This window comes from Pteropus alecto, unplaced genomic scaffold (genome assembly GCF_000325575.1).
Source record: "Pteropus alecto unplaced genomic scaffold, ASM32557v1 scaffold103, whole genome shotgun sequence".
NCBI classification, from domain to species: Eukaryota; Metazoa; Chordata; class Mammalia; order Chiroptera; family Pteropodidae; genus Pteropus; species Pteropus alecto.
The window spans coordinates 3,278,794-3,297,246 of NW_006436288.1; the positions used below are offsets into that span (position 1 = coordinate 3,278,794).

The 18,453-nt window shown below is 35.4% G+C and overlaps 1 protein-coding gene across 2 annotated transcripts in view; it reads left to right on the top strand.

Annotated features, from left to right (window-relative positions):
• DERA (deoxyribose-phosphate aldolase) overlaps positions 1-18,453 on the top strand; it is a 137,709-nt gene that overhangs the window by 73,093 nt on the left and 46,163 nt on the right. Inside the window, exons 7-9 of one of the 2 annotated variants that reach the window (XM_006912658.3) lie at positions 12,487-12,599; positions 16,175-16,324; positions 16,639-17,321. In XM_006912658.3, the coding sequence (XP_006912720.1) occupies positions 12,487-12,599; positions 16,175-16,324; positions 16,639-16,695 (320 nt within the window). In that variant the 3' untranslated portion in view covers positions 16,696-17,321. Of the gene's footprint in view, positions 1-12,486; positions 12,600-16,174; positions 16,325-16,638; positions 17,322-18,453 lie in introns of those variants that run through there. The other variant, XM_025047414.1, reaches the window with a different exon arrangement.

An 18,453-nucleotide genomic window follows, 5' to 3' on the forward strand; every position in this document is an offset into this window, starting at 1 on the left:
AGAGCTGTGAGCACAAGTCATACGTGGTCATGAGTTTCTAAGTGTGGTTTAGAGTTATTCCTGTGTGTTTGAAAACTGAAAGCAAAGCCAATTCCAGATAGGATTAAGGGGCCAGCCAGCTGGCCAGTTTCCCAGGGTGCTAATCCATAAGAGGCATTGAAACCACTGAAACTGTTCAAGACAGAAAATTGTATTTACTAGAACTTCTCTACTCTGTGTGATTGGGACCGAGCATAAGGCATTCTAGGAACATGCTTTTATGTCTTCCAAACAGATATTTTCTACTCTCTTAGGAGGGTGGGTCCAGTTAATTATAGAGCTTTTGTTTGGTGAGCTAAATACTCAAATGCGAGGGCAGAGCTGAATTGTTTGGGTGAGAGAGAATAGTTAAGTTTTGTCACCAGGGAACTTCTTACTCTACCTCTAGGCAGATATAAGCCTTTTGTTCCTCCCAAAATAAATATAAACCAACTTTTAAAGGATATTAGTTTAAAAGGACATAAAACTGTAGGTTACACAGGTGGATACAGATTTTGTTGTCTCATTGAAACCCTAAACCAGTCCTATCTAATAGAGATGTATAATTTAAAATTTTTAATAGCCACATTAGTAAAGTAAAAAGAAACAGGTAAATGTAATTATAATAATAAATCTTATTTATCCCAGTAAATCCACAATATATTGTTAGGTAGCTAATCAGACACAAGTGACAGGGGAACAAAGAAGACCACTCAAAAAACACCCCATTGGTAGTTAGAGAATCCCTTCTGCATCCCGGGAGACCAAGTTCGGGAGGGTCATAACCTTTGGCTGGTTTAATCCAGTCACAGATACTTGCGCAGAAGGTACTACCCTAACCTGCCCACAACCTTGGCCTCATTATAAAACCATGTTTATGCCCGGAAGTTCATAAATGTAATTATAACAGACTGAATTCTGGGTAAGCATATGCGTACTAGGCAAAGGGTTATATAGCAGCCAAGTGTCAATTAAAATGACCTCATGTGACAGTCACCTAGGAACGCTTTTGTAACCACCCATTGTGGCCCCAGTATAATACAGACCTTCCCACTTCTGTGTTGTTACAGCTCTCTTGGCTGAAAATCCTCTCCTCCCTTGGGGTGTACTCTGTCAGGGCTGTAGCCTTCCTTAGCATGGCCCATCTCCTTTTAAAATGTACTTTCAATAAATCTTACTTTTTCTAAATCTTGCCGACCTGTAATTCTTTGCTGTGTCAGCAGGGAAGAACCGAGGAAAAATACGAATTGCACTTCGTCGTCATTACCTCCCCCCATGCCACTGGGATGACGCTGGGGTTCAGAGCACCGCCCCCCCCCAACAGTAACAGTATCATTTTACTATGTTATCCTTATAAAATTATTAGCGAGGTATTTTACGTATCTATTTTTTGTACTAAGTCTTTATAACCCCGCATATGTTTTGTACTTATAGCATGTCCCTGTTAGGACTAACTACTTTTTAGGTGCTCGGTAGCCACACTGGTAGGTGACTGCTGTGTTGGACGTATAGTCCTAGATTGTGCACAAGGCAGTCAGTGATTCCCAGCTGGCAACACTGAGCTGGTTCTAAAAAGCCCTTTAATCAAAATTCTTTCTCTTTGGCCAGCATGACATTCTCCGTGTTAATACCACTCTTTAAAAATCTTTTTCTAAAGAACTATCATGATAAATGTGTTGAAGTATTTTTCTTCAAAAGCAATGCCTTTAAGTAGTTGAATGCTTGAATATGAAAGCTGTTCATTTGGTACCCTTTTCTACGGAGTGAAACATTATCAATAAATAACCATATCTATTTAGACCAGCGATGGCTATGTGTTATGTTATAATCATTAATGATGATTAGAGGGGAGTCCTGGATTATGGATGCCATACTTGGAGTAGCGTTAAAACATGGATTTGGGAAAAAGAGTGACAGTCCAGATGATTATATATACTTGATTTGTCAACTAATTGATCATTTTTCTTAGATTTAGTGTTACTCGTTTTCCTTTTTCTCGCTTTCTCCCCAATGAACACATTCCCTTTTGTTTTTTATTTTAAATTGAGATACAATTCTCATAAGATAAAATTTACCCTTGAAAGTATACAGTTCAAGGGATTTTAGTATATTTATAACATTGTGCAGCCATTTCCACTACCTAATTTCAGAACTTTTTGTTTTCATTACAGATCTTCTAGGGCCCACTTACCCCTAACTCTCTTTTCTTGATGACCTTACTCAAAGGAGGGAGTGAGAAAGGGAGAGAGGTGAGAACTAAGAAGTGCAGCATGATTTTGGGGGGGAACCCATTTCTGAACTGTTAACTCTGTGTAGATATTTGCAAACATCTTCAGGACCACTAACACAATATTAAAAATTAGAAGAGGCACAGAGCTCAGTTTAGGAGACATTCTGTTGTTTCCCAGTTTGACTCTTGGTCCAAAATGCTGACAAAATGGCCCTGTAAACATTTGAGTTAAATAATCCTTTGCTTTTTCCAAATTTGTAAAATAATAAAAATTTGGAGTTGTTTTAAAGATTAAACAATTTAAATCCACTCTAAAATAGATATTTACATTGATTGCTAACTTATCTCTAGCATTATTAATAGTTCTGAAACATATTTTAAATAAGCCAAGTTTTAGAAGTAAAAGGAAACTTCTGGCACATTAGACATAACTCAAAGACTCATATTTGTGTCAAGCGATTCCACCACATATCTTTGTATGGTTAGCATATTTGTTTAAAATATTCTTCCAGGGGCATTACTGTCAATTACCAAGGATTATATACTCCGATACTTACCTTATATTTCATTTGAATCATACTGTTTTGCATTATTTTAAATGGCCACATTTTTATTTGTATTGAGAAGGCAGCTATAAGGAATGTGGTTATCAAGAGTTAATCATACCCTTGGGGTTTTGAGATATTTTCTAACTCTGAGATTGTGATTGCTTTCTGATTGCCATTGAGCTTGAACATGCCCTTACTGCTTAATTATGATGTGGTGTTGCCTTATGTGGATAGACTGGACTAACTGAGAAGTATTTCCAGAGCTCACCATTCAGACTGAAGGAAAGAACTGAGAGAGCAGGTGTTTTTATTTTTTTCTTTCCTTCTTAGTTTTTTTCCTCTCTCTTTTAGAAAACATTTCCCCCCTTTTCACAAGGTTAGCTATTATCCCTGGTTCATGTAAGGATGCCTTGTAGTATAATTTGTCTCCAGATTGAATATTAGCAACATATTGATAATCTCCACAGGAGCCTCCTGCTTCCATCTTTACTCTGACCATTTCTTCAACCACAACACTGGATCTTTATAACTTGCACCAAATTATTTTCAAGCCTGTGTTGAGTAAAAGAATACAGTATCAAAGAACATGTTTTAATTTGGGCTTCATATTTTTGTACCGTATATTTGTTTAAAAAAAGTATCCCATTGTGGATTGCAGGTATAAATTAGTATCAGAATTACCATGCAGAATTCTCTTGCTAACTTTAATCAGTAAGTTTTTAGAGAATGATAGAAAACATAGTGCTAATGAATAATGTTCCCAGAAGCTCTTATTCTTACATTGGCATGAATTCCACTTAATGACAAGTTTTCTCAAGCAGCAGTTGATTTTAATCCTATTTTTCATTAGTGAAGTATAAAATGTTAATAATACCTTCCATTGTGCTGTTCTTTTGTAGCATAGTACCGTATATCTTCCATGTTCACCAAGACTCACTTTAAGATCCTGCTAGTAACTTCCTATCTCATAAATAAGATTTGTTCAAGAAATAAAAATGTATGTTTTCCCATTGTTAGCTCTATGTTTTTCTAATAATCACATCTGAAGCTTATTATGCAGTAATAGCCTTAAGATATTTTTTTTTTTAAATGTACTTCTTTGGTCTTAATACTAGTTTTTAATCTCTTCTTGTTTCCATGAAGTCTGAATGAGATTTTCAAAATTGAATAATAATTTGATCCGTTAATCTTTTGAAGCTAGTAATTTTATTTTCCTCTCTTTGCAGTCTCTGAGGCTCGCAAATGAATAGAGCTTCATTACTGCAGTCTGCATTTAATAACCATTATCCATTATCTTGTAATTAAGACTCCCTGTAACGAATCATGAGGACAATGCAAAAATACATAGTACATTTCTTTAATGAACTGGAAAATGTTCATCTTGTTCTATTTAGTAATGAGTTGCTGAATAGTCATTAAATCCACTGGAGAATAGAGCTAGATGGATTTTGAAGACTGTCTTGAGTTTGTGGTTAATCTATTAGAATTAAAATTTCATCTTCTATTTTTATCAACAGCTGATTAGAAGTCATTCTGTTTGACCAAATTGATTAGAAGACCATATACAAGGGCAGCTGTTGTTTAATGAAAGTTTTTAATGAAACTGTACCATGGAGACTTGTAATTATAGGCCTTAGAAAAACTTTGAGTTGCTTTAGACCACAAAAAAGGTATTGTGTTAGAGATTTCAAATTAGGAAAATAAAAAGAATACAATTTAATATAATACTGTAAATTTATTATTAATTTTAATTTTAGCTAATCACAGTTGAATACTAGTCTATTTAATGTGTTACTTTTGACTTTTCAGGCCTTTCATCTCCTAGGTTAGTCATTTCATTGAAATTGTAGGCCCTGATGAAAGAACATTTATGTGGATAGCTATTTTAATTGTAAGATATTTTCTCATAAGGTTTTTTCCTTCCCCCCCAAGCTGAGCAGAGGGGAGCTTGGTTAATGTTGGATTTACATAAGCTCTGAGGAGAGTCTATGGTGCTCTGTGGTGTTGGATATTCAAAATCTAGCCTTTATTTCTCTAAGGTAATTTTGTTTTAGCAGAGGGACAAGGGAAGCAATATTAAAATAAGAAGTAAAGCAAAAGTATGTGCCTACTTAGTCTCATTGGAAAATCCATTGTTCTTTTGGCAGTAGTAAAATACTACTGTACTTTCTAAAGTATTTGGTGTAATTAAATCTAGGGCTTATTCCCTTTTTTTAAAAAAGTAGCCAGTGGTGTCTGCATGCCTGCAATGCTATTTTAATCTTTTATGGTCTCTGATTCTTCATTGTCTTTCCTCAACCTATCCAAAACAGACACCAAATTTAGCATCTTAAACACTGATTTCAGGTGGTCAGACCTCATGTTTTCCAAGGGACTTTTACAGTCACATGTTCTAAAGTACACATTGATACACACCCCGAATATCCCCGGCCCTCACAGTGATTCCTAAGATGGATTCACTTATTATTATTTGGAAGCATCTTATATTTTCTGTGCTTTCGGTGTTTCTGCTAATGCTGGTGTTCTTCCATCTGCCCTCTTCTTTACATTTTATTTCTCTTTCAAGATCTATATCAAATTCTACCTGTGCTTTATCACTCTAGCTAAAATGAATCTCTGAATCTTTCCAGTTCTTGTTAACTGTAATAGTTACTTGGCATGTTTAAAACACCTTAAACACCATATAAAATTTGTATCTCCATCTATACCTGATTTCTAGATAATTAAGGTTGGCCTTAATATTTAAGGACTTCTGGTTTTAGCTTTGACACGTCAAGCACTTGGAAATTGTCATTTCTATCATTTAGAACAAGAAAAATCTGAATAAACTGAAAATCAATGACTTTTCTAAGACCCATCAAAAGATTTAGGTTGCAGAGCAAACTGCCACTTTGAAATCTGGAGAGAAGGGCAAGTTATGAGAGTCACAACCAAGATCTGCTTACTTGCTAGAGCCATAAACTAGTAGGAACACTTAAATGGTAATTTTTACAAATTGTTGGATGCTGAATGTGACCCAATACTTTGTGGTTTTATCTCCAGAAACCTCAGGTTCTTACGGCGAAGAGCCAAGAAAGATCCGCTCTTGGCTCTGGTAGGAAAAGGGGAAGATAATCATTATGAAATATACCCAGAGAGTTCTCCTTAACAAAAGCCTTCTCTTCAGAACAGAAAACTTTACTAGAGTCTTATCCTACCTAGGAGGGCATTTCCCTTCTAATTTTCCTACCTCATCAAACTAGGAAGAAAAGCTAAGACACACTTGTGAAGGTTACAGCCCAGGGACATAGGCCCACTAAAAGACTGAAATTTAATTACAAGATTATAAAATACTTCCTCTCCCCCATACATTACCACAACACCAACAGGATTACAATAACCCTGTGAATTACAGCTAACAGAGCTAAAAGATGTGGACTCTCCGTGAGGAAGAATATTTAAGAAGCCCAAAGTAAGCAGAGGAGAAAAAAACCCAAAGATACTATAGGATTTGGAGACTCTGATACCTGTGGCTACAGCAGACATTAAGTACAGCCCAACTCCTAGCCAGATTAACATAAAATCTCACACTAAAATTTTGTTTATATAATAGTTATATCCTATTATCCAATATATCATGTCTGGCTTTCATCAAAAATTGCAAGAGATGCTAACAGGCAAGAAAAAAAACACAATCTGTAGTGAGAAAACAAGTATCAGAACCAGATTCAGATATAACAGAGATGTTGTTATTAACAGAGAAATTTAAAATAGGTATGACTAGTTTGTTAATGCTCTAATGGTAAAAGCAGACAGCATGAAAGAATGATAGATAATGTAAGCAAAGCAATGGAAACTCTAAGAATTAATTAAAAGGAAATGCTAGAAATCAAAAACACTGAAACAGAAATGAAGTATACCTTATGGAGTCATCAGTAGACTAGATTGAGCCCATTAGTCGATGGGCCTCATCAGTGGACTGTGGAAAGAACCAATGACCATGAAGATAGGTCAAAAGAAACTTTCTAAACTGAAATATAAAGAGAAAAAAAGGCTGGGAAAAAACAAAACAAAACAGAGCAGAACATCTAAAAATTTCGAGACAATTTTAAAAGGTGTTACATATGTGAAATTGGAATATGAGAGGAAGAAAAAGAAAATGGAGCAGACAACATATTTGAAGTAATAATAGCTGAGAATTTTCCAAAATTAATGACAAATACTAAACCACAGATCTTGGAAGTTCAGAGAACACCTAGCAAAATAAATATCAAAAAAATTGCACCCAGATATGTCATATTCAAACTGAAGAAGGCCAAAAACAAATAGAAAATCTTGAAGGAAAAAAACAAAAACAAAAACAAAGAAAATACCTTACCTATAGAAGAAAAAGGAAATAATTACAATAGTCTCATTAGAAACTATGTCAACAACAAGAAAATAGAGTGAAATACTTAAAATGTTAAGAGAAAAAAACTCACCAATCTAGAAATTCATGTCCAGTGAGGTTATCCTTTAAAAGTGAAGGAGCTCACACGTACAAAAGCTAAGGGAATTCATTGCCAGCACATGTGCCCTGTAAGAAATGTTAAAAGATATTCTTTAGGGAGTAGGAAAATGATATAAGTTAGACACTCTGATCTGTATAAAAGAAGAATGTCAAAGAGAAAATAAATGAAGAATAAAAATAATTTTTCCTTCTCAATTGATAACTGTTTAAAGTAATAATAGCAACAATGTATTGAGTAATTGCACCATATGGATAAGTGAAATGAATGACAGCAGTGCTATAAAGGACAAGCAGGAAGAATTGGGACTCATGTTAAAAGATACCTGCAGTACCTGTGTGGTAGTATTATTATTTGAAATAGTATTATTTGAAGGCAGACTTAAATTACTTAAAAATTTATATTGAAAACTCTAGAGCAACCACAAAAAAATGTACAAAATAAATGTAATTGATATACTGAGAGGACATAAAATGGGATCATATAAAATGTTCAATTAAAGCATAGAAGGCAGAAAAAGAGGTATAAAACATAATGAAGAAGAAAAACACAACAAATAGAAAGGTTATAAACATTGTAGATATTAATCTAACTAAATCAATAATAACAAATATTATTGGTCTAAATACATCAATTTAAAAAAGATTGTCACAAAAACAATGCCCTACAGTATGTTGTATATAAGAATTCCACTTTAAATATAAAGACTTAGCAGATTCAAAGTAAAGGGATGGAGAAATATATACTATGGTAACAGTAATCTAAGTATAACAGAAGTAGCTATACTTATTTAAGGCAAAGCAGACATCAGAAAATGGAACATTATCAGGGATAAAGAAGGGCATTATGCAATAATAAAAGGGTCATTTCACCAAGAAGACATAATAATCCTAAATATATGTGCACCTAACAACAGAGTATCAAAGTATGTGAAGCTAAATATGGTCTTTCCATACAATTTAGCAGTTGCTCCATAGGTATTTACTCAACTAATTTGAAAACTTATGTCCATACGGAAACCTTCATCTGATTGTATATATCCCAAAACTGGAAGCAACCAAGAAATCGTTAAGGGGTGAATGGATATACAAACTGTGGTACATCCGTATAATGGAATATTATTCAGCAATAAAAAGAAATGAACTATGAAACCATGAAAAGACATGAGTGAACCTTAAATGCGTATTGTGCAGTGAATGAAGCCAGTCTGAAAAGCTGTATGACTCTGGAAAAGGCAGAATTATTGAGATCGTAAAAAGATCACTGGAGGGAGAAGTAAAATGTGAAGCAAAGGCGATTTTTTTTTTAGACTGGTGAAAGTATTCCATATGATACTGTAATGATACATGACATGATACTTTTGTTAAAACCACTAGGAGTTTCACGAAGTGAACCTTGGTGTATGCACATGAAAAAAAATCATTTAAGAGATCTGGGAATTCCAAGATAGAATGCAGACGGTGGCCAAAGAATCTGACTGTATTACAAATGTGTGAAACAACCTCACTGAAGGAGGTAGGAGAAAAAGATGCTGACCTAAGTAACTTTATAAATGAGCGTAATCTATAAAGCTAAAGGCAAAGAAACTGCACATTAGCACTGTACTGGGGTTAATAAAGTTGTTTCCACTGATTATACATGGTTACTGGATGTGAACAATCAGATAAATGGATGGCAGGTGCCAGATGTCTCACTGTTGGAAGGAGAGTTTACAGATTAGCAAGGGAAGGGGCTAGAATGATCCATGTGGTTAATGGGTCAAGAGCTGGAGACATCATTGTAACATGTGTTTAGTTTAATATAGATATAGATAGCTACATATGGAATTATTGATATGTATCTATAAATGTGTTAGTATTCACACTTTTTTTTTGCTCAGCCAGCTGAAATGGCCTAAAACCAAGAACCCTACAGTAGCAATGAGTACATCTAGCACCAAGATCTTAATAGCTAATATCATTCTCCCATAAAAGGAACCAGGGCTCTTTGGAGAAATGGCTTATTTTAGGATTGGGGCAGAAAACATACAAGGTGAGCCTGGAGCATTTGGTGATAACAGAAAGTAAGTGCTTTGAAAGCAAAAAGACCACGTGATGGGGACGTGTCAAAGGAATATAGGATGCAACTGAAAAGCTCCCAGTGGCCGAAGCTAGAACCATCTGAACAACATAATAAATATTGGATTATAAACCCATGCATAAAATAAATATCTTTTAGTTGCACTGATATAAATAAATGATTGTAAATGAATGAATGAATGGAGAGACATCTTACATGTGAAAAAAGCTCCAAATAATTTATGTAGATATTCCCCCGCTGAAGGAGGTAGATTGTAACTCCTCATTCCTTAAGTATAGGATACACATAAGGACTTATTTTCAAAGAGTACAGTATGGAAAATAGGAAAAAGGGAGTGATTTTATAGTGGAGAAACCTGGCAAACAATACTTCCACCAAGTTCTCAAGATCAAAATCAACAGTGGTAAGTCACATTGATAGTATGTACCCTTGATATGATGTGGTGAAAATGGCACGTTACCTCTATGGTCTTCTTCCTCAGTAACCAATAACCCCAGTGTAATCATGAGAAAAACATTCGACAAATCCCGGTTGAGGGGAGTTTTATGAAATACCTGACAAGTACTCCTCAAAACTGTTAAGGTCATCAAAATAAGGAAAGTAAGAAACTGTCACGGCCAAGAGAAGCCTACGGAGACATGACAAATCTATAGTATCCTGGATGAGATTGGATTCTGAGTAAACTAAGGAAATCTACAATATGGATTTTGGTTAATAATAATATATCAATATTGATTCATTAATTGTAACAAACTTATACTAATATGTTGTTAATAATAGGATAAACTGGGTATAAGGTATATGGAAACTCTGTACTGGCTTCACAATGTTTCTGTAGACCTAAATCTGTTTGAAAATTTAAAGTTTGTTTAAAAATAAATAAATAAAACAACATTTCCCCCTAAGCCACCTGCCTGGTTTTGTTACTAGGTCTGGAATGAAACCCCAATCTTTCTTCCCTTCCCCATTCGTCAATTAAAGTTGGAAAATATTGTAGTTTGTTTTTTCTTGGTAGTGGTGGCTGTTTATTCAGCTTTCTCATGTTTATCATACTCTGGGGACTTGCATAAGGAAGATACAGCACCTGCTCTCAGAGGTGCTTACAATACACTCAAGAAAGGGGACAGACAGGCAATGATATGTAAGCACTGTTACTGCTTCTGGCTACTGTTGCAAACATGTTAGGAGAAGAGTGTCCTCTTTTACGCTGCCTCCAAATTCTTCCAGGGGAGGTTGGCTCTTTTGGTTAACTTTGATGATACCCTTTTTAAGTGACCATACTTTTTTTAGGCCTGCAGATGTGGTCTTTGTATTTTATATTAATAATCTTCTCTTCCAAGATGCTTAAAAGAATTTAGATGATATCCAGTGTTTTACCCAAAAGCCTTCTAGTGAATTCAAACACAGTGTCACAGAATAGAAAACACATCTTGGTCTCTGTTTAAATATAGCTACCCCTCCCCAAATCCACCACTCTGTATCTCATTACTTTGCATTATTTTACTTCACAGTACTTATCTTCACCTGGCATTTGTTATATTTTTATTTGTTCATTGTCTTTCACTTCTAGAAATTTTCACAAGGGCAGGAACTTTGTTTTCTTTAGTGGTCTATTCCTAACATCTAGCACAGTCTAGAAAATAGTAAGCACTGAGTAAATATTTGTCGAATGAATGCATGCATGACAGATATGTCTTCCATTTGTCCCAGTGGGCCTGCCTACAGACCAAAAGAGAAGACCTTTTGCAATAACCTGTTTGATATATCAGAATTCCTATGATATTTATACAGATTGCAACACTAGCTAGGTCCTTACTCCATTTTTATTTGTATAACACTTGAAAGTTTTTAGAGTGCTTTCCAATAGATTGTCTTTTCTGATTCCTTGAGTAACAGTATGAAGCCAGTAAGAACTTTCATATCTATTTTACAAATGAGAAAGGTTAGGAAATGGAATTTGCAAGGTAAATATCATAGCCAGAGCTAGAAACCAGAGCTCATGACTTCTAGATCATCAGGTGATTACCCGGGATTATGTTTCATCTCCACTTGCATGTAGAATGTATATGCTTTTGAGGGCAAGGGTTTGAATTATTTGTTTTTATATTTTTCACTGTGCTTTACACAGAGTGCACTTACCACAGGTGTATCAATTTGAAACTTTCAATCTACAGAATAGTCATGGAAGTATCATTTCCAATTGAAACTAGAGGGGAAAGTTTTGGCCACTTCTCCACTTCCATCCACTGCTTCTTCGATCGACCTTGGGAGAATCTCAGAGATTAGCTTTACATATGAGGCCAGAGATTCAGTGGGCTACGGATATGGTTAGAATTCTACCTCCTCTGCTAAGTAAACTCAAGCAAGGTACTTAACTTTTCTGTGCTTCAATTTCCTCTTTAAAACTGGGGATCATATTAGTACTTAACTTTTACAAGTCATCACGAAGATTGACTGAGTTCCTACTTTAAGAGCACCTAGAATAGTGCACGGTGCATCACACTCCATTAATCTTTATTATTATCGTTTGTCTTCTTGTGTTATTCTGATAAACTATATCAATAAGTTTAAGAGAATTTGAGAGATAGATAATTGTTTAAGATATTTGCAAGTGTTGTTCATCCTGATCTGGATGGAAGACAGTGCTTTTATTAACAAACAACACAGTAGAAATCAGCGAATAGTGATTCTCCTTGTACCATCACAGCTGTACTGTGTACTTTCTATCAAACATAAGGAAATGAGGGAAAAATGAGTTGGCACTCAGTTTTGTAGTGAAGTGTTATATGATGTGAAGCACAGGGAATAAAATTGTTTTTATTCATCTCAGTTATGCATTAAATAAACCAACTTGATTTTAATTGGTGATATGGAAATATGGAGGCAGTAGCCCCAGGGGTCTGTAAGAATCCATTTGGTGTTTAATTTAATTCATCTTATTATAAGGGGAAGAAAAAGTATGGACAGATTTTTTTTTTTCAAGTTTTTCAAATAATTAATGAAAAATAAAGTTGTGTTCCTCAGGAAAAAAAATTTACACAACTCATTTCTTCCACTGACTCAAAATTGTGAAAAGGAAATAAGTTTTTAAATTAATGTAGAGTTTTTTTTCCTTGTGTTTTAGGATCAGATTTTATTAAGACTTCTACTGGTAAAGAAACAGTAAATGCCACCTTCCCGGTAGCTATCGTAATGCTACGGGCCATTAGAGATTTCTTCTGGAAAACTGGAAACAAGGTACATTATTGCCAGCAAGTCTTTCTTCAGAGTAAATATAATGTTATTTATAATGCTAGTTGCAGCCTCGATAACTGTCTTTGTATGCAGAAGGTGTGAATGAGTTACCTTTATTAAGATAAATGTTTAATTTACCTTCATCACAAAAGAACACATTCATGGAGAAAAATGTGCGATTAACATAGTGAGTGTGAGTGTGGGAGTAAGTATGTGTGATCAAGATGTAAACTTCCTTTATGTCCTTTTATTAACCGAAGACAATTTTATCACTGACAAGAGATTCCTAAATGGGTTCTTTAACGAACTAATTCTACTGCAACACAGAGGCTTTCTGGTAAGGCGTTGGCCAGCGAAAACAGGTTAATGCAGAAATTAAACTTCCTTGAGGAATGGAAAGAATTGCAGAGTAACATTTATTGAATGATAAGCTGTGGTGGTGATATGAAAAGTATGCAATATAATGGGAAATAATCTTTTCCTGTCATTATTGAAGGACACACATAAATTGCTTTTTCTGTTGGGAAACCCCCGGTCCAGAAAAACTTATTACTTTTAATAATATGAGGTGAAGAGAAAATTCTTGAGGAGATGAACTTATTAAACAAAATAATGAAATGCTGTGAAACAGCAGGGAAAAGGTAGCTAGACGTTATATAGCTCTTGAATTAAATATCCATTTTTGCGTTTTATAGCAGTTGGATGTGCTCTTTGGAAGACTGTTAAGCTGAGGAGGGTATATGCTAGCTTTTGTCAGCTTTTTGAAAAATAATACATATTTTTTTAAACACGAAGTTAAAAGAAAAAATACGTATGAGGTGTTTTTAAAATGAGTTTGGATTTTCTTTTTCACTTCGAGTTGCTTGTTTAGTTGCAAATTATCTCAAAGGGTTTTTTTTTTTACATCATTGGAGAGAAAGGTAATTTTTTTTAATAAGACTTTCTCTTCCTCAAAAGGTGTCTTTTAAAACCAATCTCTTGATTTTTGCCGAATAGAAACTCCAAAAGAGACCTTTAATCCTTTGCCAACTGGATGTGATGACTTTATATGTGACGGTAGCTTCAGTTTATTTTGGAATCAGAGACCTTTTTTAGAATGTACTGGGTTTGAGAGGGAATAAACTGCTCCCAGAATTTTCTCTTTCAGAATAACTTTATGTGTTAAAAAAGTACAAATAGGATAAATATCTACTGTGACCTACATGTGAAAGTTGACCCAGCTTAAGTAGCCTTTCTGCAGTGATCCAAATTAAAAAAATAAATTTTTAAGTAAAGCTATGAAAAGTAAGAGAACTCTATTTTTGGCCACCCCAATTGAGTGAGTGGGCCCACCACTCACTAGACCAGCTGTTCTTATTCTTGGCCAAAGAATATCCAAATAAATGTGAGGCTTTTTATACTTAAAGATGCCTGGGCCTCATCCCTGACACTTCTGGATCAGGGTTATTTCTCAGGCATCTACACGTTTCATAAGCTCTGTAGTCGGGACTAAAACTCTCTATTGGAGACCCAATCTTGTTTTGGTTTCAACAAAGATTTATTGAGTCGTTAACTACGTGCCATTTAAATGCTAGGGATACAAAAACGAACAAGTCCCTTCCCAGGAAACCCCTTAGACATGAGCAAACAATTTCAGTAAAAATTTTAAACGATCATTGTTCTAGACCAGAGTAGAGGGCGAGGGACACTTTTCTGTCTTTCAGCCCTCTCCTCAGCTAATAAACAAAATTCATCCCAGTTTCATTAAGAAACGAACAGGTATGAGTCAAACCATATTCATTTTAATTACATTTGATTTTACACAGTGAGGCGCTGTATGTATATCTTGCAAATCAGGCGCATCCTTTCGGGTTGTTGACAAGTTGCCTGGGCAGTCCTTAGACTGCAGTTTCTACATCACTGATTTAAGGGGTGTTTTAAAATGTGATCAGCCGCCTTCCAGACCATGATTAGTGTCACTCCTGAGAAGCAGAGGTTTAATATTTCATAACTGATTTCACTGCAGATTTATGTTTTCCATATTCTCTCCCTGAAAAAAAAAGTACAAACTTATGCTAGAACCTCTCTTTAGAAGTATTGGTAAACAGACTTACTGACACAACTGAATTAGATAGAAAAATCTATATGCAGCACTGCTTAATTGATAGACGTGCTCCTATGATTAACATGTATGCTAATATCAGCTAATTGATTTTTTTTTGCCTCTTCTCAGTAAATAACCTCATCTCACTTACCTCTCTCACCCCTCCCACCTCCCCTCACTCTAGAGTTACTTGGGCTCCAGAGTAATAGGTAGATCTGGTTAGAATTTCTACACAGCTGCTGCTTAGCTGTGTGACATTGTGTGATTGAGTCAGGGAAACCTGTTGGGAGACCTTTACTGATATTCCATGTGAGAATTGATGAGGATTTAAACTAAAACAGTAGAAGTGAGAGTAAAGAGGAAAGTGTGTGCAGGGGACATATAGAAGTTAAGCAGGTAGGATTGGTAGGATTTGACTGTTGATCTTTTGGGTGTGGTGTGTTGTGACGAGGAAAATGGCAGAGTCTTTTCTATTAACCTCATAGGTTAACTATGAGGTTTCTAGCTTGGGTTGATAATGGGACCATCCATTTATTATCATCTCCCTTCTCTAGCATTCCGTTAGCCGTCACCCCTTGCTGATACTGTCTATCAAACAAACAGCTCTGAGTGGTTAAGTGCCTGAGCTTCAGTACTTGGGCTGTAGGATGCTTTCTTGATTGCTCCCATCTATAGAGTCTCACTCTACTGGACAGTCAAGTTCTTGAGACAAGTAAATCCAGATAAGCAGGTTTTACTATATATATAGAACACATTTATCCTTTTCTAATGGACTCAGGGACATCATTTGTAAACATCAGGTATTGGCTGAACTGTGCTGTTTTATAGTCACTTTCAAAGACTGCTGAAGTGTGAAGAGCCCCTACACTGTCTTTTTCTACTGTGCTTATTTAACTGGTCTGGCTGCTCTCTATAACTCTTGCCTATTTACAACTTTTGTTCTGTTTACAACAGAAAAAAAGTCCCTGCAGTTAAGTTGATTACAGTGACTGTCAGCTCTTCTTGCTGATTGCTGCCAGTTTGGTCGGTGTGACCTCACTGATTTGCTCCTTTTATTTTAGATACACAGATGTGTCTTTTGCACCTCAAGATGAAGGGCTGAAAGGTGTCTGTACAAGCTTACTTGTAGAAATGTAAGATGAGTGGGCTTTTGTGATATGTTTTCCTATGTATCGACACCTCTCTTGTTTATCCCAGGTTCACAGCTATAGTCTAGATGGTTGAGGCTTATGACTTTCCAATAAGTGAAACGTTAATGAGAGTTATTAACTCTCATTAGTGTCTTCTCAAAGCAGTGACATTCTTCCCATTAATCTTGGAAAAGTCATTTTGTAGTGTGAATGGGTGTCAGTGATCTAAGCTCTTTTGCCAGGCGAACTGAAGTAGGCTGAAAAAAAAAGAGAGAGAGAATCAAGACCTGTAGTAATACAGTATCATTTCTTTAAGGCAATCCAGAAACAATAAATCTTATTCACTTTCCCACCTTCCCTTTTAGATAGGCTTTAAGCCAGCAGGAGGCATCCGCAGTGCAAAGGATTCCCTTGCTTGGCTCTCTCTCATAAAGGAGGAACTAGGAGATGAATGGCTGAAGCCAGAACTCTTTCGCATAGGTGCCAGTGCCCTGCTTTCAGACATCGAGAGGCAGGTGAGTAATAACTCATTGTCTTTGGAACATATTGACAGGTGTTTTTGAGAAAGAAATGAAAAGTCACCTATTGGGCTATGAGAACTACAGAGGAAAACTCATCTGAATTACTTCATCATACCTAAACCTCTGCCTTCTTCCAAGCAGACTTCCATCTGAAGTAGGCTGGATGGAGATTCTGCTGAAGCACATAATGGTGGGGCTATATTATCAAATGCTAATTAAAATTATTAATTATTATGTGATAGTATAATTATTAATAGATCTGGGTAATAATATAATTATTAATTAACTAAACTCTGCTTTCCTCACAGATTTACCATCACGTAACTGGAAGATATGCAGCTTATCATGATCTTCCAATGTCTTAAATCAGCAACAAATTCCAGAAGAGATTTTTACAATGTTTAAAAATTATTTTTCTATGTAATTGCTGAAATTATTTAATTAAAAATGGAGGAATAGGTGACTGACATTTTTCCCTTAAAAATTTCATTGAATTTAATTCAAAGAATGAAAGAAAAACTGCACATGGTACTTATTTCATGCACATCTAAAATAGCCTTAATTACTAGAAGATCTGTACTGTTTATTTTGTGAAGGTTTTCTCTTAAAAACTCTGAGTAAAATGTTACTGATAGCTTTGATAACATTAAATTCTAAGAAAAAATGTTAAACTGTCGAAGAAAATTGCTCTAGCAACAGGAAATGCCGCATCCCTGACCTGCTGCTATGCCTTAACCACTTCTGGAGTCACTGACTAATTTCCTGCCATAAAAATTCATCTTTAATTTTTGCAACAGATATGCTCTTTTATTAATTATGTTATTCGTGAAATTTTTGTCAATGTTATATGCAATTATGGATATCATTGAATTTTTTAATTAAAAACATCCCTATAGTTGTTTATTTTTTTAAACTTTAAATTGTAACAATACATCTTGAAAAGTTAATCCATTAAACATGTAAAGAGGTTTTATCGGTGACTTCGTCAATATCTCTAGTAGAGTCCTCGGGTATTTATCTCAGATAAATCATTTCAGTACATTGTTAATGAATACAACTGATGTATATTCTGAAACTGAAGACTTTCTAGTATAGTGAATAGGAGAAAAACAACAGACACTACCATAGCACTTAACAAGTGCTAAACTCTTCACAGATATCAATTTATTTAATCCTTGTTTAATCCCTATAACAGTAAGGTATGTAAGTACAATAAGATTTTTAATTCTTACAACAGCAAGTACTGATATTGTCCTTTTATACAGACGAGGGACTGAGGCACAGAGAACTTAAGCAACTTGCGGAAAGTCACAGAGCTCAAAATTAATATCATCAAGAGTCAAGTCCTGGCAGGTAGTCTAGCTCGTGAGTCTGCACAGTCTATCACTGTCCCCCAGCACACACAGACACGTGAACAGAGCTCACTGTCAGCTATGCGGAATGGTCATCTGCATTGCAGTCTATTGGTGACTTTGTCCTCTGTCTCTTCAGAATTCCCACCTCCAATTTTTTTTGTTTTTGCTTGCTAGCACCTCTACTACATTATAGAATCCAGGTTTTCTTAAATGGTGATTTTCATGGAGTCTTTTTTCCTCTCTGAATGAGTCTCCAGCTACTCATAAGTGGAAAATCCTAGACTGGGAGTCAGTTTTTGTTTGATCTTCTCCTCTGCCAAATTCTAGCCCAGCCTCATACTCTTCTTAGCTTTGTGACGTTGGTTCAGTCATTTCACATCTCTGAATCTCAGTTTCTTCATCCTTAAAATAAAGGGATTGAGGCAGGTGATATCAAGGTTCTTTCAGACCTAAAATTATAATACCATAAGGATAATTATAACAAATCCAAGAAAATGTTTTATGGCTGTAAAATGAAAAAACTTATTGTAGCAATCTAAATTAGAAATTGCTTCTCAGGAGTCAATTAAGCAAGTTCCTGAAAGCACCTCCCTAACTGTAAATGTGATGACTAAAATAAGAACAGAAAAGAAATCTTGCTTTCTCCCAGTGCCTTAGCAGAAAGCTGACTCTTGACTTATGCCTTTGGATATGGTCACTGGTTCTGAATGCCATATCCACCTTCATAACATGTTGGCCCAGGTGCCCACTAGAACAATGGCCAGTTAC